Here is a 27,585-nt window from a genome sequence, read left to right as displayed (position 1 = left end):
GTAACAAAAACTCTTCAGAAGGGAATCTTATCAAGACTTTATCTGAGACTACCACAAGACACTGAATGTGTGGTGCATAAAATAGTAGTGGACAGCAAGTGGGGTAACATAAAGGTGAAGTGCAGGTCTTCGTTTCTCGGCTTAATGAAGTCTGGCCAAGTGTGTTTGCAGAGGCCAACACGTACAAGCTGCAATGTACCTACAGCACAGCTGAGCAGAGCTGGGGGGCACGGTAGCAGCACTACCTGAAGAATCATAGAATCATGGAATAGTTTGGGTTGGAAGGGACCTTTAAAGGTCATCTCGTCCAACCCCCCCGCAATGAGCAGGGACATCTTCAACAAGACCAGGTTGCTCAAAGCCCTGTCCAACCTGACCTTGAACCCTTCCAGGGAGGGGGCAGCCACAGCTTCTCTGGGCAACCTGTGCCAGGGCCTCACCACCATCATCATAAGAAATTTCTTCCTTCTATCTAGTCTGAATCTACCCTCTTTTAGTTAAGAGCCATTGCCCTTTGTCCTATCGCAACAGGTCCTACTGAAAAGTCTGCCTCCATCTTTCTTATAAGCCCCCCTTAAGTATTGAAGAAAAGGGGTGTGGGGTCCAGTAGCTACTTGTAAGAGGGCAATCCCATATAATAACAATCCTTTTCAGTAATACTCGATTCTGAACTGTGGATTCAGGAGGTGGCTCTGCAGGCTGTCTCCCCGGCCGTCCTGCAGCAGTGTCCCCCATCTGTACCATGACGTGCCACAGCTGTCCCAGCTGCTGCAGCCTACCCTGCCTGCCACCTGCTCCCCTCAATGTTTCCACACACTTGCTCTATTTCATTCACTAAACAATTTATAAAGATGAATTAGAATAAATGAGATGCAAATAAATTCTGTGCTTTCTCCCTCATTTTCAAATTTCATTTTCAGTCCACTCAACCTGTTATAATCTCATAGTGATTTTCATTTAAAAGAGCTAAATGGATATGTGATTATTGTTACAGGAACTAACACCAGACAATTAAATGTTGAGGTGTTGCTAGATAAAGCAGTGTTTTGATTTGCATAAACATGATGCAAGAAAACCCATCTCAGGCAAGGTTTCAGCTCTAAGACGTGTTTAACTTCAGCTAATTACCACAAGTACCTCTATTAAATTTTTAGTATTGAGAGTTAGGATTACAGCAATTTCATTTCGGGGTCCTATTTATTTTTATTTTGAACACCTAGTCAAAATGCAGAGCTGATCTATTTTCTACTTATAATCAACTTCTGCAGGTCAACACATCAAAAATCAATTACACAGCCATGAAATTTAGTCATTAAGGATTAGCTGCTAATCTCATTCCATTTTTTGTCTAACCTTCCCCCTCTCCCCAATGGGTGCATTCTGAGCATTTGTGAGAATAAGGAAAGACTTGCTAATGCAGCACTGTGAATTAGATATTAAGCAATAGGAAAATACCAAAATTTAACATCCGAGGTTTTTTGTATGTTACTATTAATTGTTTACATATATTGCATTTAATATATCATCTTGAACACACAGAACTGTATCTCATGTCCAATGATGTCAAAAGGATTATTAAAAGAACCAGGACTTGATCAGGGCTACATTTGTTTTCTGCCCAGTATCTCAAAGCCCTTCCAAAACTACATATACTGAAGCAGCCAGTGAAAGTTTAGATACTTAAGGGGTGAAAAACCGGCCAGCTAAGCACAGAATGGGATTAATCCGGCTGCAGCAGATCTTTAATTTGGCAGGGGATGGAATACATGACCTAAGTGTCTTTCTTATCCTATGCTTATGACTTTGTAATTATGGCAATTATTTTCCAGTTGTGCCATTTGGGAAAGGGAATAAACACAATATGCCTGTCTCAATGAATCTGTAGGGGGATTTAACAGAAGCAGAACATAAACGCTCAAGCTGTAATTGTGTTTGCTCCTCAGGACTAACTGTGGTAAGTGTGCCATAGCATTTTAACAAATGGTGAGTGGTTGAATCTTTTTTCCCCTCATCTTCAGAAGCAGAGTGACTTCCAGCAATATTCTGGGTATTTCTACCAACCTCTTTTGGAATACTTTTAGTAACGAAGCTTCTATAGCTGATTGCAGCAGATGACCCCATGCATTTAACTGACCTCTCAAATAAAAGATTGTCATACCAAAGATAATCCCAGAGTTGTACATTTTTAACAAGTAAAAATAGGAAAGGCATGTCCTTCAAAATGGAAAATTCATTTTCTGCCTAGAGAAGAAAAGATCATTATTGCAATGACATTTTCTACTTACCCTGAGCTTTCTTCCAAACACAGTCACTTTGCCTTTAATCTGTTCCTTCCTCAGACGCCATTCAATCGAGTTTAAACCATTTTCCATTGGTAGAGAAATATTACACCGTCCTATGGTGGGAGTCACAGTCCCAGCCAGGACATGAGGTTCGCTGTGAAAGCTAATGCTCATGCCATTGGCATACATCACTCTCAAAGTACCATTATTACAGAGCTGGTAGCTGTTCCTCACTTGATCTACAGCAATAATGAAAAGAAAATAATTTAGCTACTCCAGTCATAAAGAAAACATATAGCTTAATTTGATTGGTTTTTTATTGCACTCCTGTTGATGTTAAATGAAGTCAGCCTGCAATTACCATTTACGTGGTACTATGGTGGAAATTACAGATGTTACTGATTCATGTAAAGAACAGTAGTGTAACAGTGAGCCTGCAGAGAGATACTATGTTTATTTCATTATGTTTTCCCTTTAGTCTTAATTGTGAATCAAAATGCACAGTGATATGTGTTCAACCACATAATTTATTTCTAATATGAACAAAAACTCCTGAAAACTGAACTGCTGATAAACAACAAACCATTAAACTCCAGGATAAAAAGAAAAAAAAGACGACTACTGGACTCTTTATGAGTGGGAAGAAAGAACTGCCTCTTCTTTTTCTTTCCCTCTCTTTAAAAACTGTCTCCAAGCAGAGGCTTTGTACAGAACTACAGTTTGGCTTTAAATCCTCAAGGTGGAAGGCACCAGCAACGCAAGCTGGCAGCCACGGTCCCTCACTTGCCTGCCTTCCTGCCACCCCAGCAAAAGTGCCCTAGCCTGATGTGCACACCCAACCTTCTGGCTGTCGGAGAAGTTAAAAAAATAATCCCGTAGTTCTATGGCTGTGCAGTTCTCCAGCTGTTCGACACAGCCAAGTCCATTCTCAGCCAGGATGGAGTGCTACAGTGTGCAACTGTCACCAAAGCGTCAATATTTGTCTGACGGAAGGACAGCATCTATGTAATTAATCATCTGGTATAAGAGAAGTGAAGTCTTTGTAACCAGACATGAGACGGTATAACAGTCTATAAATGTTGACAATTATGTCAGGAGGACACTATTGTCCGATGATGATATTCCAGTGACATTATATCTTAACTAAAAAAGCCCCCATCACTCACCAAATTCCTTTCAGTCTATCTACGATAACTGTCTGTTTTCGCTTCATCAGACACAATGCCTGGGCAGTGCTGGAAACCTCTATGCAAACATTTAACCACTTTGCTGCTGATCTCTCCAGCCATACTTGGGCTGTAACACTGTTCTCAGCAGTGCTAAGTGTGGCACAAGATCATCCACTGCCTTGATTGTTCTGCATTTTATTTAAGGGTAGTGTATAAATTTGGAAGATTCCATTGCTAATAGTAGGAGGCTACCTGAGCCTCTCTCTCCACAAGGATCTCTACCCAGGCAGCCAACATTTGGCAGTCAGACTGCATCTCTGTGGCACTGAAGTCAGAACCAATTTTGCAGTGAAGTACAGAGAAATGCGCGAGTGGGTAAAATGACTCAAGAGGTAATGGCAGGACTAACTTACACCAGCAGATAATGACCATACATATTTGACACAAAGCGTGATTGTGAAATGTCTCTTACCTGTCCTGAAGACCTGTCATTTTAGGAATGAGCTTTATGGGAGTTTTTCTTGCAAACCTTAAACGTTTTTCCCCTGCTCATGAGTGTACTAATGACACGAATCTTTTGCGAATTGCTTTCTCAAGTTGTGTGTGTGGTTAGGAGGTGTGCTGAGAAGTGTGCTTTGGTACCTTGAACAACTGTATAGGAAGCCTCCACAGAGGAGAGATTTGTGATGACCGTGACATCATCATCCCGATTAGAATTCTCAATGTCGATGGTAATAGACTTTTCCATTTCTCGATGAAGGCTAGTTACCACTCCAGTGGGACGTGTTACATTGGTCAGACGCCCTTCATGATCATAGCTAATAGAAAAGTTAGTGAGAGCAAAAAAGCATGAGGATATATGTTCATTTCAATACCCAGTGTATTAATAATGCACCACATTTGTGCAAAAAACCCAGAATGAAACAGATTTTCAAGAACATCCTGGCCATACCTATTTCTCTGTTCTTGAAAGAGTCTATAATGATGAAACAATAATTTTTAGAGATTCTGATCCCAACTACATGAGTGTAAATCCAGGCTAGCATCTTTTAAATTACTAAATTAATTAATTACATTATTATGGAGATACAGAGCGATATTTGGCTCAAACAATTATAATTAGTAAATGCATCTGTATTTTAGTAGCTGCATTTCATTCTAAGGAAGTGGACTTGTGATGGATGCTACAATATACAATGGCATACACTGCACGTTTGCAATTGAATACTTAGTGGAAACTACCAAGTATGGTCTTAACTGACATATCAAGGAATAAACTTGCCATAAGAAATTAAAAAAGACATCAGCTTGAGAACGTAATAATTTCATTTAGATCTTATCTGTGGTATTGAACTGCATGTTGGGGTCATTATTTTGGCTCATAAAGATGAATGATGAGAAGTTAAAGCACAGGATAGGTTGGAGTTGCACAAAGGGCAGCAGTCAGCACTCAGCATATACCTTAGAAGATGAATTAAGTGCTCCAGAGGCATAAAGATAAAAAAATAAAAGAAAAAGGGCTCTCCATGAGTTTATTGAGTTAAATTTATTTAGAGGTATAAAGCCTGAGGAGGGCAGAAAGAAGGAATGCTGCCTGAAATCAAATCATACTGTTTCTCCCTTTCCTTTAGTATGCTATATTTGTGTGCATACGTATGCTAAAGAAGCAATCCCTTGGATCTTAAGGGCAAGAAATGGGGACCTGAAACAAAATTAGTATTCCAGTCTGACACTCTGCTTGCTGCAATTCTCTACTTGTGCAAGAGTCTCTCACCCAGCCGCTACCAAAGCGCACATACTTCTAAACAGCAGAAAGGCAAGAAAAAATGTCCTGTGTAGATAAAGGGAAAAGTTTAGGTAGAGATTGAAACCAACTGGTCATCCTTTGAACGTAGAAATCCAGGGAGCAGGAAGCCTGGAAGAGAACTGGTAAATCCATTGCACTGCCTGAGAGTAACAGAAGAGAAGAGGAGCACATTTAGTATCATGGAGCTAGCTGAGTTCTTTGTACGTTGTGGTTAGCTGTAAAGATGAAAAAAAATCAGTGCTTTCAACATGACTTTTCACAATTAAATCATTCAGAAACCTCAAAGCAGGCCACCTGAACTGTATAGCATATCTCCAAAACTAATACACAAATTGGCTCCTCAGTTAATACAAATACAAAATATGCCTTTCAAATCCATTGCAAATGGTTGCACCCATTCAACTGAATATTGGGGAGGAAGGAAAAAAAATCACCTGTGGAGCAACAAGCCTTCCCAGAACCAATGAAAGTATTAGGCAAAGAAATAAATCAAAACAAGGCATCATGCAACCTAAAAAGGACCAATAATATATTGTGTTCATTTAAGCAGTTCAGGATCAAATAAAGATTAAGCAGCATGATTTTTCTTAATAAAAGTCACAAGTTCCTATCTATATATATATTTTTATATATATATATTTTTTTTACCATATCAACAAGATACTGCATAAAAGATAATATGTTGAGATAATCTATGAAAGGGGGTTTGGTTAAGTCTATATAAAGGTCTTCACAAAAAATACTGAAAAGTACTAGTAAAGTATAGATGAGGGAAGAACTTGATCCAGTCAAGCATCCATCTAGGAAGGAAAAACAAAATGTACAAAAAATTGAGAGTTTCAAAAATCTGAAAGGCTAATAATGAGATATGCCCCAAAGTCTATATGTGGACTACTTTGGTATGTTTAGTGATTAGCAGAGTGATGAAGAGGATACCTAGGTGTCAAATATTACAGAAGAGAATGTTGTTTCAGACAAATTAGAAAAGTCTATGAGTGGCTTCAGCGTGGACTACACAGAGCTTGGTGAACATCCAGAAAAATGGTTGGTGAAATTCCCCATCAGCAAATATATTTTAGGCAATGCAAATGAGACATTAATTTAAACTCTTCATTCACATTGCTGGGTTTTTAATTAACCCAGGAAAAATTCCTGGGGATTGCTGTGGGCTACTCACTGAAAATCTCTGTTCAAAGTACAAGGGCAGTCTAAAAAGTAAATATGGATGAGGATGTACAGAGGCTGAAACAGAAAAATGAAAATATTCTAATGCCATTTCTAGAAATCAGTGTTTTACCCCCCACCATGGGGTATGTTTCCCAGTGCTGGTCACAATTTTTGAAATCAGCAATGGCAGGGATTAAAAGGGTTTATAAGCAACTGACAGACATGCTTAAAGTGATACATACAAAAGTACTCTCTATGAAGATCTGCAGACCATTTAGTTTATGACCTAGACATATAAAAAATTCACTACTTGAATGGTATATACACACTGCTATATCAATGTATAAAGAAGGCATTTCTACTTTATCCATTGCATCAATAAAATCCTGTTTAAAAAAATACCTTAAAGGTAAAAAATTTAAAATTAATAAAACAGAAACCTTTTATGTACTACAAGATTTAGAAGTGACATATTATTGAGGTGTTTTTTTTTAAATTTATGTATTATGTGAGAGCAAGTGCTTAGTAGAATACAACACCCAGACATTTATCTGAATAATAAGAATAAAGCTATATAGGAATTAAATGACTATATATCTGTCTTCTTCATGACATGAACCCAGGTCTAATGAAGTAAAAAAAGGAAATTTTGCACTGGAAAATATACTAATTGACCTGGGACTCCTTGGTATCTTCTTCAGAAGCAGCCACTACATATCACAGTCTATGGGACAGCATCGGGCTAGATGAATCAGACCTGATAAGGCCATCTTTATATCTTCAAATGAGCTGGGTTCTGGATTCACTGAAATTCCTGAGCTTTTGTTACTGACTTCAGTGAGAGTAAGGTTTCATCCCAAGTTTTTCTACTAATAAAATTACAAAGGGAGAGATCCTTTCTTAATCCCAGTACTTTAAGAAACCAGCATCTCCCTGCTCCCACTACTAACTCACTACCATTGCTAACTGGGACCAGCTCTGCCTGAGCAGGCACAGGTTTCCGAGGCAGTAGTTCCCAGGCGAGCTCTGGGTAAAACCCACCGCTGACGCCCTGGGCAGGCACGAGGGCTGTTGCCCAGTTCTGCCTGCAGCCTGGAGATGGTGCCCAACAACCCAGTGGCTGAGCTGGCCACCGCCAGCTCGCGCGTGCTGGGCCACCAAACTCAACTATAGCTCAACCGCGAGACACAGCTGACTACTTGTTTGTCACCTGCTCAGATGGCTACAAATATCTGACCTGTGCATCCCTTCAGCGGGCTTGTGATAATGCACCGAAGGCTGTTCTCCCCTGTCCAATATTATGGCACCTCTGTATCTTATGCAGTTCTTATTGCTAGCATTCTGGTCTTCGGGGTTTGAGACGTGTACTGCTCAACAGCTTGTAGGCAGGAGCAGCTGGGACAGTGCCACATACAGTCAACGGCAGCTGTTGACTTAACACAGAGCAGGGCAAGGAGCAGATCCACGTACATTTGCATCTATCCCTATTTTCCCTCCCTTATAAAATCAAGCTGATTCAAGAAGAAAACTGCAGTATTCTCTTAGGATGCTCCCAAGACCGATTGGAATACCATTGAGGACCACTTCAAAGATCTGTGCTTCATGTCCAAAACCAAGCTTAAATTACCCCATGTGAGCCTACTGGTAGCTGTCAGATTATTTAAGAGCCTTGCTTGTTCCCACTGCAATTGAACGGCATGCATCTATGCATGCACTCTATATAATATATGTATGGAGTGTGTATACACACACACAGTTTGTGTATGCATTTTTCTGCATATGCACACGCATACCTAGATATACTCCACAAATTTAATTCTGTGAGCATTTTCAGGGTACAGCTTCAGATAAAAGAAAGGAATATACCCAATAAGATAGCATGGCACTTCAATGTCTGGTTGATATAAGTGCACTGAAATAAATTTTGTGTAAGAACTGTAGTTCACGTAGTATTTTACTACTTAAAAGACATTTGTTTTTTTCCAGTTCTGCTGCCATATTAGCAATTTTGGGTATTGATTATCTCTGTATGAATGCACAAATGTAATGGCACAGGAAACTATTGTTGTCCTTATAAACTCTCACTGGATAAGCATTTCTTTCATCTCCAATTGATATTAACTTATAGATACCAAAATAAATTGCATAATGATGAATACAGAATTTTCCCCTTGAAGCTGCTTCGAAGAACAAATAGAAATCAGAAGCCAGTATTGAGTGACTGTGGACTGTGACTGTTTAGGTTTGTAAATTTGATTTAAATAATTCTTGTAGTAATATTATTAATAAACCCTTTAACTGTGGGGGTACATAAGATGACAAAGCATATTAAGGAGTTACTGTAAGTCAGCTGCTTAGGATCAGCCTAAAGGAGATGCCTTATTTTTCTGGTATTTTGTAATGAGTATCTCCAGTGCATATAGCTAAATTCTAGTCCTCACATAGGGTTTTTCATGCACATGTAGAGATACATATCTTCTTTTAATGTCTTTATGAATGGCATTTTATGGCTTTTTTTTCTCTAACCTAGATAACAGTCACCATGTATAATTTATTTTATACATGCACTATAAAGTATATGCATTTTTAATGCGAAAAATGTCTATACTGTCCTCTCATCTATGGGCTCTACGCTTATGAGAATGTATGTACAAATCTGGGAGAAAGTAAGTTATTTCTGCTGCCTCATCAAAGTTACTAATCATCTAAGACAGTACCTCAGGCTGTACTATTTAGACCTAAATATGCTACTTAACTCCCACTGACCTGAGGCAAGGGTTGCACATCTTTTCCTATTTGATCTTGGAAAAAAATCCAGTCAACATGTCAGCACTATATACACATTAAATTACAGTTTCAGATGCATCTCAGTAAGACATCAAAGCACCTACCTTCTATATTTATTTAGGAATCATAGTACAATTTTTCTAATAAATCATGCTAACTTAGTACTTCATGTGATTCTCAGCCACCAGTTATTGCAGTTTTGTAACTTGTAACTTTGTGATGACCTTTTTTATCGTTTCATTGATTTTCATCTAGAGTTTTAAATTATTTTGCTATTTAATTTTCTACAATTAATTACTGGTGTTTTGAGAAATAAATAGTTTATATGACTCCTGGTCTGAATCTTGAGCTAGCTATTGGGGAAAAAACAACAACAAAAAAACCTATCTAGAAAGGCATCCACATCTCATCAGCAATAATGTGAGATTTTACTGTCATCTAGTACAGTGAGCTTTTACTTGATCTTGTAATCAGCAGGTAATACGTTCATGTGTTCACATAATTGGATTATTTTTGTAACTAATGTGTGGTTGAGAAATACTCTATGCAAGATATTAAAGAGAAAAAAATCCACATCTTTACCGACAGTCTAGATGAAAAATCAGTGGTTCAATTTCCAGGGCCACATCAGAAGGCGACCACGAGAGGGCACTGTTTTCCTTTTTACGGAAACGGAACACATAGCGGACGAAATACTGATGTGCAATGCTGATTTATATACATTTTGGGCAGATTGAACACAGTTCTTTTTATTCCTGCATTACTTATGTTTTCTCTAAAAAGAAAGTAAGTGGTGGCCAAGATGAATGCATTAATAAACTTAAAAAAATAGTTGTGCGTCATTGCTAGTCTATAACCTTAAAAATAAGCCTAAAATTGAAAATTAAATATAAAGCCCTATCCATACTTTCTAGCCACTAATTTGAGAAATCGTATTTCATAATCACTGATTATTTCAAACAAAATATATGGCATCAGACTTGCCATACTTAAACGATATATGCATTTTCAATATATCATTTAGCTTCTATTTTTAAAATTGTTTTGATCTACAAATGACAATAAGACTACTAAGAATAGGATAACAAATCTGACTATTTTTTCTAGATTTTTAATATACTTTTGAACTTTGTCTCCGATGAATTTCATTTAAAGAGGAAGTTCTGTCTTTTTAATCTATATGCTCACGAACACCAGTGTGCTTTTGGGTTATCTACAAATTATGGAAGTTACACCAGGGGTCTGACAGATAGCTGGGGATCTAATTTCCTCACTTGTCTCAAGAATGAACAATCAGTGAAGTTAATCAACATTTTAACAACCATGAGTAATATATGAGTCTGAACAGAAAGATATATAATTTGAGTTCCAAAAGAAACTGCAGCATTAGGGTTCCTAGAGAGAGGCAGCTCAGTAGGAGCCATAGATTACTGAGGGCTGGTCTGGATGAGAGTTATCTGCAGCCTTGCTGACAACTAAGAGCAGGGGCCCAATCTGATAAATCAAACATGGGTTTCTGAATGTGGTACACAGTCCTTCGTGCTGGAGGTGGGTGGGCTTTCCCACTGGCCTCAAACTGTGGGCAGGAATTTAGGTGGTTCAGTACCCACCCAAATGACCTGGCACCACTGATGAAATCAAGCAAGCCACTTAATCATTTCCAGTATCATCCTAGACTGAGATGCAACGGCCTTATTTGGTACCAGTGAAAAGCCTACAACAAATTTCAGTAGGGTCAGTTTAGGGCCTACTCACTACCATTTGAAAAATAAATGTACGCTTAATATAGCCAAAAACATTCTTACTCATAAAATGTTGTCCATCCTGTTTCATCACTCTTCGTTGCTAAGAGACCACTGTTTCCGTTATATGTCATTAATCCAAGCTCCAGGGTCTGTGTTGAGACTAGCTTGAGTCCACCATTAGTGCCAACAGCCAGCGTGACAATCTGATTATCCGGCATCAGTAAATGGCGGGGCATCCCACTGGCATCCCGACGGACCTTCAAGGAGTTGCCATTGTTGTCCATCACCTCCGTGACATCGTTATCGCTGCTATAGGTGAAATTGTACAAGTACTCCCCGGTAACAAGGCTGAGAGTGTACTGGTGAATCCCATCAGCATTGAAGACATACAGCTCCTGTTCTCCTGGAGATGCAGCTTCATATTGGTTAAAAGAATTAAGAATGGGCCTGTTTTTACTGACAGCCCTAATGCGGATATTTCCAAGATCAGCTATGTAGATGGTACCATCTGGGGCCACAGCTAAGGAAGATGGTGAATTTAAGATGGCATCAGTGGCATACCCATCATCCCCAGAATAGCAATTACAGTTGACATCATTTTTGCAATCACAGTCTGAAGCTGCCCCTGCAAGAAGGCATATTTCTCCATTGGTAGTTACCTGGCGTAGCCGATTAATTTTTTTTTCATCTGTCTCACTGATGTAAAGAACTCCTGTGTGTGAGATGGCAATGGCACTGGCTGATTCAAGTGCAGAATGAATAGCCAGTTTGCTAAGAGAGTAGTCTATACCAGGAACCTGGCAGTGCATGGGGCGTCCAGCAATAATGCTAACTTGATGATTTTCTGTGATCCGTAAAATAACATTGTTCTCTAGGACATAAAGTGAGTTGTCCATGGGATTGACAGCGAGATCAGTAGGCCACTCCAGCCGTACCTATGAGTTGCACAAATTATTACTGTAAAACTCGTAACTGAAAAGTACACTTCTAGTGTTTAAAATTCCATGTGTAACAACAGCAAATTAGTGAGGGGTTTATCAGCGTAAATCATGAAACCAAGTCATGAACGGCAACTATTTCAAACAATGATTTTGTTTTTCGGAAATATTAAAGCTACGTGCAGTGGTAACTTTGGCTAATTGTGTTTCTGTGCAAAGAATGAATGCTACATTGTGGAAGCTCTACAATAATTACAGGAAAACAGGCAATTAAGACAATAACTCCCATTATCTCAACCTTATTTCTCTATAGTTGCATAAATAACTTGTGTTAGCCACAGTAAAAGGGTGGTTCACTCATTTCAGTAATGAATCAAATATGCTATCATCTTGTGCTGCATAATGTATTTCTTAAGTGGCCAGGCAGTTCTCCAAAATAGATGCCCATGTCTTCTAAGGCAGAGAAGAAAATAAATGCATTAAGAGTCTACCTGGGTGACATCCATGCTGGAATCGCAGCTGAGAGGTCGAACAGCAGTTAGGTCATTGGAGCCCAGCAGGGTTGATATAATTCCATTCTGATCCACTTTTCTAATCATAGTGGCATCAACAAAATACATGAGTCCATATTTATCCACTGCAATTCCTGCAGATATAAAAACCAGGCATCAGTGAAGCTGTGAGGCTCCTAGCTTCAAGGCAGGCTTCATCTTATTAACAGGTTTACAAGATGATGACGTTTGCTCACTTCCCGTGTTCTTTCCTCCCTTCCAACCTGAGCACAGGTTCTGGAACCCTCCAAGTACCTGTAGTTCTGCTGAATAAATGGCATCAAGCAAGTATGGGGCTTTAAAGAAAAGAAAAACACATAAATCCCCCAAACATGCCAAAGAGCCAGCAGAATGCATCAGCTTATTTCTAAATCTGAACTCTGTATGATATATCACATAAACCCAATTAAAAAAAAAATATTTCCTAAGTTTTAATCTCAGAAATTTGAGGCATTTCTTTTTTCATCTGAAGGATCTAATAAGGATGAAGAATTTTTAGAAATCTTTTAAAATTGCTTTAAAATTTTTGAAAAATTGAGAGGCCATTGTATTTTTTCAGTGTGTTTTTTCATTCTTTGACCTGTTGCTGTAAGAAATATGGGAAGAACATCTGTTGTTTCCAGATGAAGACACAGGGGTTTCCAGCCTAGGAAAAAAGGAAAGGTTCAATGCCTGTCACATTGGGAGTCCTTAGAGAGTAAAGGCACAGAATGAAAGGGTGTTCCCTTGGAGAAACAGAAGGATGCTGCTGCCTCTTGTAAAGGAGGGCAGGCTTTTTCTCACTTGCCTTTCCTGCTTTGATTTGGTGCACTGCCTTGTCCGTTTCTTGGGCTGAAAATAAAATATTGATCTAAAAATCTTGTTTTCAAATGGTTGCAGTGCTCATCCTATTGGGCAGTGAGAGAAGGTAAAGCTTTATCTTCTTAACTTCTATATAGAGGGTTAACTTAAAATATGCAAGCAGCTCTGTCCTGTTAATATATTCTGTATGTATTAACTGAAACTATTACCTATACAAATAAACAGGACCTTTCATGTTTATGATCATCTAGTTATTTTCAAACATTGAAATAAAACCCAAAGACATTTGAAACACATGGCAAAACACCTGATTAATTCATCCTTACAATTAAGATGAAACAATGGAAAAAAAAATTAAAAAGAAACACACCCCCGAACTTCCACATCATCTTGAAAACTTTTTGTTAAAAATTAGAAATGGGAAAGGGCAAAAATCCTTTTATTTTTCCTCCACCTCTGAAGAAAACAGGGATACATAGAATGAAAACTCAGAAAAAAGCCACAGCAGGCAGTTTTTCTCCCCAAAGACTGTATCTCAAACAGTAATTTGTTTCCCAGTTTACATGCTTGCTTCTTGGAGTGAGTGGTACCCTGCTAATTTGTGTTCTGTTCTCCTTTTGCAGCGTTCAGTGTTGGGGTAATAAAGTTTGCTTTAACTAAACAAAGCACGAACATTTGCCAATCCACTGTAATTAAAGCCCAGAATAAAAATTACTGAGCAAGGAGTGATTTAATTGCCAGATAATTATTTCCACATCCAGCCTAGCCTCACACAGTCATTTTCTCAAGCTTCTTTTCCTGCTTTACCTCGAGGGCTCATTAGGGTTGCGTCCACTGCCTTCCCTCCATCCCCACATCTGGCTTCGTCAAAGGGCAGGCATTGCTCTCCAGTCCCTGCTACCACTTCAGAGTTACCAGCTAGGTCTTTTGTGCCAGTGAGGGTCTTGACTTTGTATATCCGTCGACTATTGGTGTCCGATACATACAGTGAGCCTGAAACAGGGTCCACGGCCAGATAGTATTTATGAGCAGGATTGTTGCTTTAGAGAAAAAGAAAGCATAAAACAGAAACAGCTGAGCAGTCTAGAAACTTCACAGGCTTTCAGAGCTTGGATACTCATCAGGCACAGAGAGATCTGGAAAGAAAGTCTGACACCTTCATACAGAGGTGGGGTCTGAAGGACTACCATCTGAGGACCTAGCTTGATTAGGGCCTGGTCAGTGTTTCAGAAGGATTGCAATTTTAAATCTCATTCATCCTGCTACACCAAACCTTGCACAGCAGAGCCCAATAAGCCAAAGCTGCACAGCAGACTTTCCTCTTGATCTCTTTAGCCCTTTAGATCTGCTCCAGGTCAATTCTGTTTGGCTTATCTCTACCTATTGCCCCCCCTCTGTGCCACCTTGTTTAACTTCCCTTGAAAGCAGAAGTCATAGGGGTAAGATCAAAGAATCAGCTTTTGAGTTACTTATATTATGCCACAAGATTTGTGAGGTCTTTTATAAATAGGAGGCAAAGGCATAACAAATTTATTCCTAAAGCAAATTTGTTCTCATTCATTCTTATCAAGAATCTCATTTATGGCAGATGAAGTTGGTTATATAACTAAAACCAGAGATCCCAAGTGTCTGACTTTAACTCCAAACCTTCTGTTATTGAAAAACTGGTCCTCAGTTTGTGATTAGAATGGGTGCTCATATGGAAAGCTACTTCTCTTCTGAAATGTATGTTTTTTGACAGCTTGTCACATTTTGGAACTACTTTAGCAAATCATCTGCAAATTGAGAAATGTCAATCTTTGCCATATATATACATTCACACACACAGAACTGCAGTGCGGAAATATTTTCAAAATCTTGCCTGGCTAGTTTAACTCTATTTAGTTGGGTTTTAAGCATGATGTGAATTTTCCAGCCTTTGGAGCCTATGGGTGAGCGTAAATAAGGTCAATGGTGGTTTCAAAGCATAGAAGACAAATGAAGACAGGAAGAAAAAAAATGAAGGTTACTTACCAGTAACCAGAGATATTTGCCTCCAAATATCCACACTCCTAGTTTCATGTGGCAAAAGTGCCCATCTCCAAGAGTGAGGATACACAGAGGTAAGTTATGATGGACATAAGCCATTTCTTGATCAGACTCGCTGAAACTATAATAAGGCCACTTTCGGCAGATGGTTTATCAGCAGCACAAAGACAACTGCGTTCATGTGGTCATGACCAGATCTGGAGGAATGAGGAGGCCCAAAAATATCACTTTCTACAGTTATCTTCCTCTATGCCAGTCTTTGACATGCCATGATTTTAGGTCAATAGCAGTTTGTTCTAAAACTGTAGAAAGTAGGAAGGAGATTGGTTTGATCAAAATTCAGTAGGCAGAGGTAATACCATCTGCTGAAGTCTAGGAGTGTAGAAATTAGAGATGAAAAAATACAATAAACAAAAAATACTTGGCAGGTTTATTTCATGCATGGATCTCAAAGTACTTTAAAAAGATGGGTATTACACCCATTTTACAGAGGAGGAAACTGAGGCACAGAGAGGTTAAGTGGTGTAGACAAAGTTATGCAGGGAGACTAGTGACATGCTTGAGATTAGAGCGCAATCTCTTTATTCCCCAAATTCCTCTCCTTATCATCATCAGCAGACTGCACCTCTTCCCTAGACCCTTATTCACATTCCTTCTCATCCCTCCAAAACAAAGCTCAATCTTCTTTGCCACATAGAGAAATACTTCTTTCTGCTTACAAGATTTCTCCAGCCTCTCGAGTATCTGAGCCATACAAGCGCCTGCATATTTGTCATTGTTTTAAGATTCTGCTCTCTTCTTCCACCATGCTTTCCCCTTACACTGTGTAAGGGAAAACTTTTCTGTGACACTAGTCTTGTGCCATACTTCACAAATACACCCAAAATTAGCTCAAGGCTTTGCAACAGCAGCAGACGAGCCAAAAACTGAGTGCTCCAGCTGCAGGCTCGCTGCTGCTGCCTCTCTGCTGGCCTCCGTCCCAGGGTGCTTTTTGCCTGGCCCTTCTAAAACATGTGGCCACCCCCACCTTGGCCGAACAGGGAGACATGAGGCAGGTACAAACTGGAGCTGGGCACAGACACGGCTGCTTGCTGCCAGCGGCAGGGGCCTTGCTTGGTCTCAGTGGTGGGAGCTGCTCACAACAGTACCCGGGGGAGCTGCTCTGCTGCCTGACACTGAGCAGCAGCCACTCCGCGAGACTGGAAGGGTATCTCTTTGGACATGATTTTGCCAGCCTGTGCCTGCCTTCCTGAGTGAGCACACCCCTGCTTCCCTTCTGCCACAGCTAGCCTCACGTATGTCCCACTGTGACCAGGACGGGATAAGGTATGAGTCAGGGTAAAGAGCAATGGCAGAACATGGGCTTATTTCCCTCTCCTCTCCTGCAGTCATTGGTGCGTCCATGGAGCTCACCATGCCTTTCTCCTCTGGAACCTCCCTCAGGGCAGTTTTGCCAGGGAGTCAGTCATGAGCTTTTGTTCCAGATCAGGGAGCAACTCACTGGAGCTGCAGACCTGCTGCACACCCCTTTGCTCTTTCCTGAGCTGGGTAAGGAAACAGATAGTGGAAGATTCTCCACATAAAATATTTGAGGGACTTTGGCAGAAAACGGTTGGTGGAAGGTGACATGCACTCACCGTGTACCCAAAGAAACTACAAGATTACCTCAAACAAGGATGTATTTGATAAATGAGTAGTAAATAGTTCTTAAACTGGCATCTGAGCCAGTTTGACCTCTATCTCACTTTTCTCTGCACCATTGTAATCTTTTATTCGAATTATAGGAAGCCAAGGAATGGACCTTGTTTTAAAAGATTTTCTGTAACAGTCGGTATTGCTCAGAGGCCTCTGCCTGTAATGTCTCCACCTCTGCCCTCCTGGGTGAATGCAGCCCTTACCACCGCGCAGCCTGACCCTGGTCTGTGAGGGAGCCTGGTGCCTGACAGCAAGTACAGGTGGGATCAGCTTGTCCTCCCTATTCTTCTCATATGTGTATCAAATTTGCAACAGTGCAACAATAGCTTTTCTTTAAATTTAACCAAAAAAAGAGAAGCTGCCCAGAGAAAATCTCTAAGCACCTGAAAAATTAATGAAACTTAGTTAATGCAAACAAGGAGCCTCCAGCATCACCAGTAATCATTAGCAAATTGTGAATGAATTCATCCAGATAAGAAAATTTAGTGGTGTTACACTTGCTATACCAAAATATCTCATAAAGGGGAAGTTATACTGTTTAGTCCAGACCATCTTTTGCATCTAACTTCTATTACAGAAATGGAAAGTATGGTTTTAAAAGGTGATGCACAGGACACTATGGAATAGTTTACAACAGCTCTTCTTGTTCTTTCCCTTGATATTCTCCAAGGTGAACATCCTCCCCATCCCAGGGTTGACCTGTAAGAAGGTACAACCGTTTCCTATGCTGTTGACATCCAGAAGGCCTAGTGCTCAGGTGAGACAATGAAAAATCTTTTCTCCTAACGTCCAGAAAGGTTATGCCTCCCTCATGAATCTTACAGTGACTGCATTTAATGGTTGCATACAACCAGCCCACAGGTTGACTGACTGTTAACTGTATTTGATGAAAGAAAATAGAAACTAAATTATGAAAAAGGACAGAGGGTTCAGAAAATCATTAATGACCAGGAAATGAGGTTTTGACCTATTTGCAGTCATTAGTGCTTTTGTGAACCTTTCTGGCATTTGTAAAACTGCTGTTGTAGTTTACCTCAACCATTTAGACCAATTATAGACAGCAGGGAGAAGTGTTTATATAGAAGTTAGCTTGGGGTTCATTATACTTGCATTCTACTAGAAATTTCTAATTACTGTCAGAACTTATTTGGTTGCTTTTTGACTGCATTTCATAATTGCTAATGCTTATCAAATTCATAACACACAATTAGCACATAAAAATGTTTCTATATATGGTACATGAAGAACATAACATTACACAAGAAGCACAACACAAAAAGCAAACACAATGAAGCAAACAAACCATATCAAATTATATGGGAAAGAGCTCGTGTCTTACCTATGTTTAAACTCTTTATTTCTTTATAGAAAGGGAACAGAAGAAAAAAGAACAAACAGTTAGCTGAAGAATAGATGGTAAAGCAAACATAGTATTTGTTTTATTTTACAAAAGGACACAGGAGAAGATATCTCTTTTCAGCACTAGCCTTAGCTTGGTTTACGGATGAAGAGCGTCTGGGAGTGATTCAGTTGCACACTAGTTCCCTAGTAGGATACCCCTGCCCCCAACCCCCCACCCCCATATAATTTACAGGAATCTTTCTGGACCACAGACATTGTTTTCACATGGAAGTATGTGTAGCTTGTGGGCTAGGAGCGAGAGAAACTGGCAGTTTTCTGAATACAGAACTGGGAAAGGGGAAGCACTGGGCTTAGGATATTGTCTGCCAGTTGGAGGCAACCACTTTAATCAAAACAGTTTTCCAACAGGCTATTTCTAAACAGAGTTCTACTACACAGTCTATTTTCCTCTCCGCCCAGTCTCTAAAATCATTGCTTAAAGCAAGTTTGGATGCTACATGGGATCTATTTGAGCCTATCAAAGCAACTCCTAGGGTAAAAAAAACCTTCTAAGTGAGCAGTAAGATGCTGTACAATGGGAGATATATAGCATTATCTGATCCCTAGTTTACTGGCTAGACATGAAGTCAAAGTGTCCTCTACTTCCCGGAAGTAAATGAGTACGTTCTCCACACCACAGTGATTCACTGTGTTTATGTAATTGCCATTTAGGAATATCCACTGAATGAAACAAAGATGTGCATGACTCCTGAGCTGCAGCACTCAATGCACAGCCCCAAACTTGCAATACCAACGTTAAACGTGACATGCAACACTCTTGAGTCAAAATTCCTATTAGCCACACAGATCAGGCACCTTCATAAAGGACAGTGCAAAGCAAATATGCACACTGGGATATTCTGATTTATAAAGTTACTCAAGATTTGTATTGGCTTATGTAAAACCAAAATGACATCTATTCTGAAATCTAGATAAAATGATGTATTTGGTTTGTAATACTTATGGACATACTCTTTGCAATGTTATTCAAGCTACTTGATACTAGCTGAAGACTGCTCTCATAAATACTTAAATGGCTCAAAGTTTCAAACGCTTACCCGTGTAACTCATACACATTTTAAGATGACCACCAAATCACAATTACTGCTATAGAAGATGTTGGCTGGAATGGACCATAATTCCCTTTAGAGGAAGAGGGGACAAAAGACATCATTGCAAATCCTAAAAATCTATGTGTCTAGTCATTTGCAGCTGTCCAACAACACTTAGTATACAATAGCTTTATTGTTCATTGCTAATAGTTGTAACAGAAGCTAAAGAAACTATGCTATGGAAAACAGCCTTTCCTAAAAGAAAAGAGAAAGTGGACAAAAGCACATTAAGAAGGCCATCTTCTGCTTCTTTACTGATGCCCTTTCCAATTTTCCCTCACACATGCTGAAAAGCTCAAGTTCTCTCTTGCATAGAGAGAAAACAAAGTACTTGGATTAATACTGTTGTAAACTTGGAGACATTTTCAAATATCAGGTGTGCTAGGAAACTTTGTCACTGGCTGATATTAGGAAGTCAGGGGCATATAAATGCCTTATATTAAGTATTCTAATTTGAAAATGTTTCTCTTCACCTATAAAGCTGTAGTTCTATTTACTAGAAAGCTAAACAGAACTGAACAAATTAGAAAAAAAAAAACCCAGCATATTCTATATAATGCAGAATTATAGGGTATATTGATATAAACATTTATAGCAGGTCACACATCCACACCAGCTACCTTCTGTGGTTTATACTGAGCTGCTAGCAGAAAGCACTGGATGATCTATGACTATTGTGGGTTTTTTTAAATATAATGAGGCAGCCTGATGGTGTATGAGGTTGGTGTCAGAGAGTGATTTCAGAGTAGAATTGGCCTGAATCAGATCTCTTTTCTCTTATACAAAATCAGAATTCACAATAGTGACATCAACAGAATGACATGAATGGAAGAGAGGTGTAAAATAGAGCTAGGCCTCCTATTCTCCAACAGTCAAATAATTTTGCACTTTTTCCCACTAATTAAAAACTGAAAGTACAGTGGAAGCAGAGGAATTTGTTACTGGCCATCATTAAAAAAAAGGCTAATGACCTAAATTCACTCAATGTACTTTGCAGCTATATCCAATTTACAAGAGCACTAATACTATTGCCTGAGTGGGCTGCAGAAGTATCAGAAGACAGACAATACAACCTATTTTTCCTCATTTTTCTGCAAATACTCAACAGTGCTGTAACTATAAGGTCCAGTTATGTGAGTTATGGTTTGAAGCAATAGCTCTTGCCTCTCCTAGAATGAGAAAAGGAAATGGAACAGAAATGGGTGAAGTGGTACACTCTGCACTCATGCCTTCCCTATTAAGTGACCAAATCTTAATGTTGGGGGGGAGGGGGGGGTATGGGATGGGAGGACAGAGATACAGTCTTAAAAAAGAGCTCTGATGATGCAAACTGGCTCTGTATGTCAATCTTAACTGTACTTGTCAACCTACAATAATAGTCTTACAAGTATGGGAAAGAAGTGGGAAACTGTCTCTCAAAACCACTGATAGGGAAACCTTCCTTCTAACCTTGTAAGATTGTTATACCTTTGCTTATCACTGTGGCTTAATAACTAAGGGCAGTCAATTCTGTAGTTTTCAAATAAAACTAAATGATGTATAGTACTGAGGGGAGATTGTATCAAATGATCACCAAGAAGACAGAAGAAGATGGTTTGTACTTTTTGTACAAGTTGCTTTCTACTCTTTAGTCTTTCTCTATAGTCATTGTTCTGATAAGCTACAGACTTTGAACTATGCATTTCTGTGCCCCATTTCTCCACTGGATTTTAAATAGGTTGAAAGTGACAATGTTTTACAAAATTATAAAAAGTAATGGTAAAGGCTGATTTGAGCACAGGCTACAGAAATTAAGTGCTAAGATTAACACCTTACCTCAGCTCCAATATACTAGTAACATTCCTGGATGGGAAGATACGTCGAATATAGTTAAAATCTCCAACAAAGAGACTTCCATCAATACCCACTGCCAGTGCTACAGGGGCCAAAAGCTTATTTCCTTCTGCCAGACCATTGCAGCTAGGACAGGATATGCTTCTTCGGCGCCCGTTTCCCATAATGCTGGTTATCACAGCTGGCTGCTGAGTTAGAAACTGATTTTCTCCATTGCCTTTGTGCAATATACCTAATAACAAAGAGGAGAAGAAGTGGTTATTATCATCATTCATTGCAGGGGACTTCAGGTAGTTCTGTTTTCAACAGCTGCTGTTAAGGACTGTACACTGAAATTTCTCCAGCATTTGGTTCTTCAGTGGTGCAAAAAGAGTGAAAGAGCTTGCATTAGTAAAAATAAAGGTGTAATGAAGATTCTCTGTTAAAAAACACACACTTAACCAACCACAGACCCAAACCTAAACCCAGAGTACTTTGGTATTCATTACAAAAGAAAACACTGCCATACAACTCTCTGGCCTAGCACAGTGGTTTAGACTGTCTTATTAACTGGGAAGTGAGAAGGTAAACAGCGGAGAACATGTGTTCCTTATTTGTGTCCCTGGATCCTCTCACTCCAGTTTCCTACATTACATTTTGTTTGGAATTTTGTGCCAACCTTACTATTCTCTTTCCACCTCTCAGTCTTTCACACTTTTTTCATGGAAAACAAAAAATGAGAAATGGAGATGCCAGAGAAGACGATAACACAGAAAATGAAAAGATAGGAGAAAGATGAAACTCTTAAAAGGGCTGCTAAGGACCAATGATAAAAGGCAAGAGGGAAGCTAGTGGTGAAGATCTTTATTAGGCTTCAAGAAATGCCTTTAAAATAGGACTTATTTTCAAAATATTTTTTCGAAGAGCAGACCCCTGCTCCAAGAAGGGAGTAGATTCTCTGCCAGAGTGACCATTTTCAATGTCATCAAAGATTGCAGAAATCTGGCTGGAAACTTTTAGCCTCATGTTCTTTTGGAAATGCAGTTGTATGATCCTAATGTAACTGGCTCCCCACTGGTGACAACAGTGAATATCATGCACTGTCCAAATGTCTATCTCAACAGTGATCTGTTGCACAGGACTTTGTGTTCAAATAGCCTAATCTTGCCTATTCTGAACACTACTTTAGATTTCTTGAGCAACAATGTACTCTGCAATTTGTTAATGCAGGGATCAGCAGGAAGGCTGTAGAAAACACTTTACAGGGACCAAATGAAATATATGCTATGTATTCAGTTCCCTAAGAGTCTCCGGTAAAGTACGAAGACAGGAACATTCAGCTTAGGATAAGTAAAGACAAAGAGAAGTGAGGAAGAACCAAACAGGTGACAAAAGAAAAAGACAAATGAGACTCAGTATCTTGTCACTGACTCATACTGCTTTTAAGCCCCATCTCAGATTAAAGGGGAAAAGATCAAACAAAAGGAACCAGGAATGGGTGTGGTTAATATAAGAAAAACAGGGAAGGAAGACAGAAGGACATTACAGGGAAATAAATGAACAAGACTAGAGAATAAAGATTTGGACTTTAAGAAAGTTATGCTGTGCAGAGAAGTAAAAAAATTGGTGAAATTCTACAAATTTGTTGAAATTCTGACAAGTGAAACACGTCCCATACCTTACTGAGCTAGAGGTGAAACAAAGAGTAAAGAAACTTCATTTTTTAAAGTGTAAATATAATGCCAATAAAAAAGTGTTCACAGACGTAACTCCATATAGCACAGAAAACACATGGAATTAACTAACTTACCACTCTTGACATTAAGTACATGATGTTTATCCAAAGACCATCCTCCTAAATTGGAAGGATCTAGTTCAAATCCTTGCAGCAGTGCTGTCCTCTTCTCCCATAAAATGAGACTGGGGCAAGTCTCATATTCAAAACCCACAGAAACTGAAATAAAATAAAATAAAATCTGATCGACTTGCCGAACAAACACTGAATTAGACATCCAGAGCACATTCAAATCATCCAGCATTCTACTTCCCCAGTCTGCTCAAGAAGATGGAGTGATTATATTCCTCTCTTTTATTCTACAATATTAAACTCAGATCTTTGACTAGACACAAATTTGAAACTTCATTCACATGTACTCTGCAGGGATCTGATCACTTCTCTTTGAATAACTGGTGTTGGGAAGTGACTGGTTTGGTGAGAGGAGAGTGAGTAACATAATTTTTAAAAGACAATAAAATTGTTCTATCAGATAACAGAACAAGATTAAACTCTTAATTTGCCAGATGTTCACAGCATCTATTTAGTGTGTTCATTTTACATACCATATACCAAGGAGCAGTGAAAACTTTGTGTGCTTTTAAGCACACATGAACTGTAAGCATTACTCAGGAAAGAAATGTCCTATTCAGTAATGTAAGAAAGAAAAGCTATAGCAAAGAAGATTTTAGAAACTATAGAAAAGAAAGAAGACTTTAAAAATAAGTTGTTCTTTCCACACTGGCACAGCTCTGATGCCCATTTCTAACACTGGTGTATCAAAATTATTCTGATACTCAAATGCAAATGAAAACTTAAAAATATTATGATGATCACTCTATTTTTCCCGCCCACTAGGACCAAGCGAACTAAAAATAGCCATACAACTACATGACTGAACAGCATTAGAAAACCACCATTTTCATTTCAAATGTATTATACCACAAGAGCCTATAATAATGGCATGCATGAAAATCCAAATGCACTGAAGAATGCCAGCCAGTCCAGCATGAGGCTCATTTATTAACTGTAAGAAAATAAAAACATAGTGATGGACTAGGTTTCACCTAAGTTCCTGTGGCCAGTTTTTCCCATTGTCTGGTCTAAACCTTCTAAGTCAGCTACCGATCAGGAAACACGGGCATGTTGGTGGAGTTTAGACCCTCTGAATGTGATCTTTAATGTGTAAAAGAAACAACACAAAGATAAATTGTGTCAAGAAGACAAGAACTGTTTAGTCTATATTTGCTTTTCCATAAGAAATCTTTGCTGTTTTCTTACTAAGAATTATAGCTGTTATTTGGAAAGTTTTAGGGCTTATATATGCTGACTTACCTACAGCATCTGACAACCCATAAACCTTCTGACCATATGCATCTGTTTTATCCCAGATAAATGTATACGCCAAGTTGGGAGATGCCTGAAATGATTTTTGAAACAAATGCCCTTCTACCGCTACCATCAAATGAACTTTGATTAGATTCAGCGGCACAAGTGACTGAGTCATGGTGATCTTAAGTAAGGATTTATATCCAGCAGTACGGGAACTCAGGTAGCTGAGCTTTATACTAGAGCCAGGGATCTCAATTTCTTCATGAAGAACCTGAATAGGAAAAAGATCAAACATGTTACATTACTGCTTTGTTATTTTTTTAGAATAATATTATTGCACTGCATATTCTTAGGAACTGATGACTTTCTACTACTGGGAGTGGTTATCTTCAAATCAGTGCAGTGATGCAGTTCAGCTGGACAAATAATTATTTGACATCTGCGTACACTTCTTTTTAAGAGCCCACTGGTGGCAAAAGTGCAAATAAGTACAAGCAGTTTTATTGCAAGTTATATGCAAGGGGAACATAAGAAATACAGTAATAGGAACCCACAACTTCTACTAACAGTTAGTATAATGTAAAGACTAACTGAATAAAGTAGTGAAACAATAGTACCAGTAGTTTTCCTTTGCCATAAATAACATACAAGAAAACAGCCTGCGGTTAGCACCACACACAAAGCCTTTGCAAAATTCTCTTGAAATACCTAAGCTGTCAACTGAAATACAGAGATATACTTGATATATTGTATGATAAGGAGAAGGTCCAAGGTAGTCAAAGATAAATGTGTCCAGGTGACATAAACCTAGGTTATCTCCTGAAGACCTCATTAGAACCCTGGTATCTGTCAGAATGAATGCAACTCTACAGAGCCATTTGCTACAGCAATTCCAGGGGACAAATGGTGACTCTGTGGTAAGTGCTCAGGTCAGCACTAGCATCTGACCACTGATTTCTATATCCTTTTCACCCTCACTGTTCTTACCTGGGTTTCTGGTACAATGGGATTCCGGCCAGGAGCATCACTGAAGAAAGTTGAAAGTGGTGATGAAATGATGACTGGGTCAGGACGGACAAAACCACTTAGGTCACAGCTGGGAATGGAGTTCTCCTCCGTCTTCATCACAAGTGTGTCCATGGCATAGAAGCTATTCCATGGCAACCATACTGTCCTTTCCTGACTCATAAATGGGGCCCGTTCAAAGTGCAAAGTTAGGGATGCTCCACCATTTGCAACCAAGTCAAACCTAGAAAAATGTGGGCTTTAGAAGTGACAAGACTGAATAATTCCAGTAATAGCATTCCTGGCTAATGAAATAGGTATATAGGTATACCTATAGCAATAGGTATATGTCCTGGTTTCAGCTGGGATACAGCTAATTTTCTTCCTAGTAGCTGGTACAGTGCTGTGTTTTGGATTTACAATGAGAATAATGTTGATAACACACTGATGGTTTAGTTGTTGCTGATCAGTGCTTGCACTGAACCAAGGACTTTTCAGGTGTTCAAACTGCCCTGCCAGTGAGGAGGCTGGGAGGGGGCACAGCCAGGACAGCTGACCCCAACCGAGCAAAGGGATGTCCCACACCATATGGCATCATGCCCATTGTATAAACTGGGACGAAAGTTGGTGGGGGGCAGCTGCTCAGGAATAGGCTTGGCATTGGTTGGTTGATGGTTATCAAATTTTTTCATTCACATTGCTTGTTTTTCTTGGGTTTTATTTATCTTTTTGTTATTATCCTTTTCATTATTATTATTATTCTTTTCATTATTATTGTGATTATATTTCAATTATTAAACTGTTCTTATCTCAAGCCACAAGTTTTCTTACTTTTACCCTTCTGATTCTCTGCCCCATCCCACTGGAGGGAGTGTGCAAGCAGCTGTGTGGTGCTTAGTTGCTGGCTGGGGTTAAACCACGACAGTATATTTTAAATGTCATGCTTCAAATGCTAAGTAATGGGATGTGAACCTTTGACAACTAAACAACTGAAATCTAGCCAAGACAAGCAATGATTTGAAGTCACTCGGGCAAACTTGTTCCTATGTATTAAGAAATCTGCATTAAATAATTAAAATATACCCAATAAACAAACCACCATATTTACTATTACAAGTCACCTTTATATATAAGAATCAGCAGAGAAGCCAAGTTCATACTGAGCTAGCTAAAAAATGCTGTCCATCAAGCACAGAATGGGACACATGGCAGTAAGAGAAAAGTAATGAAAATTTTTGCTGCTTGTGTTCTACAAATAAGAATTCCTGTCCCCAGGACGATTGAACTATATTTTTTCAGAGAGATTAGGTATTTACTCCCATCTCCCTACATAATCATAGCAGTAATGTCGAGCTGTGCAAGAATTTTGAAATCTGGCCTAAATGAGTAAAATACTTTAGGTTGTTCTGACAACAGAAGTAGATATCATGTAAATGCTGGCAATGTAACAAATTACTCAATGATTTCAATAATCTATTCAGATCTAAATATAGTTCAGCTCACCACTTACTGTAGCATTAAACCACTGAAATCAAGAACATTTTACTTCTGTTAGAATAATATTCTGTGAAATGTGGAAATTAACTACTCCCTATAGTTCAGTTGACTCATATTAATTATTTCAATTCAATTATTGCATGCAAGATCAAGATAAAATGGCAAATGTTTACAATGCATGTGTCACAGATACACTTTTTTAGTTACCACAGCCACTAAACTAGATAAACCATGATACATTGATTTTTGTTTATCTGAATTTGTGTGCATTTCAAATCATCTGATACAAGGGGGGAAAAGCACTTTTTTGCACAGCAGGAAATTGTCTAAATATATTCAATTAGAATCTTTTGATTACATTCTACCCTGAAGAAACTCAAAAGATAGTGCATCTTCAAAAGGAGAGAGAGGCAGAAGGGAACTTTTAACAAAATATACTATTCTATAATGATACTGCCTTTTTTTTTTTTTTCCTAGCAGTGTTAGCCTGCCTTACATTTTAAAATAAAATATTTCTGGTCTCAGCTGGGTATTACTGTAGTCCACAAATGTCTTCATAGATACAGAACAATTTCTTTGAAAGGAGTCTGCCTGCTAACACATTATTATCAGAAGTCAGCCTTTTCATATTTACTTGCAGTTAGTATTCAAAATGCCATGTGAAAAATTACTTTTGTGTTTA

The 27,585-nt window shown here is 38.9% G+C and overlaps 1 protein-coding gene across 7 annotated transcripts in view; it reads right to left on the bottom strand.

The window, feature by feature from the left end:
* TENM2 (teneurin transmembrane protein 2) overlaps positions 1-27,585 on the bottom strand; it is a 700,085-nt gene that overhangs the window by 11,342 nt on the left and 661,158 nt on the right. For 4 of the 7 annotated variants that reach the window (XM_074838105.1, XM_074838107.1, XM_074838108.1 and 1 more), the window contains 10 exons: positions 25,389-25,650; positions 24,405-24,672; positions 23,106-23,249; positions 21,299-21,548; positions 18,310-18,330; positions 14,055-14,287; positions 12,387-12,541; positions 11,018-11,892; positions 4,094-4,269; positions 2,286-2,521 (listed from right to left, as the gene is read on the bottom strand). In XM_074838105.1, the coding sequence (XP_074694206.1) occupies positions 2,286-2,521; positions 4,094-4,269; positions 11,018-11,892; positions 12,387-12,541; positions 14,055-14,287; positions 18,310-18,330; positions 21,299-21,548; positions 23,106-23,249; positions 24,405-24,672; positions 25,389-25,650 (2,620 nt within the window). The remainder of the gene's footprint in view (positions 1-2,285; positions 2,522-4,093; positions 4,270-11,017; positions 11,893-12,386; positions 12,542-14,054; positions 14,288-18,309; positions 18,331-21,298; positions 21,549-23,105; positions 23,250-24,404; positions 24,673-25,388; positions 25,651-27,585) is intronic. The other 3 variants (XM_074838106.1, XM_074838110.1, XM_074838111.1) reach the window with 1 other exon arrangement.

This window comes from Strix aluco, chromosome 13 (assembly GCF_031877795.1).
Source record: "Strix aluco isolate bStrAlu1 chromosome 13, bStrAlu1.hap1, whole genome shotgun sequence".
NCBI lineage: Eukaryota > Metazoa > Chordata > Aves > Strigiformes > Strigidae > Strix > Strix aluco.
This window is presented reverse-complemented; position numbering and strand designations above follow the sequence as displayed.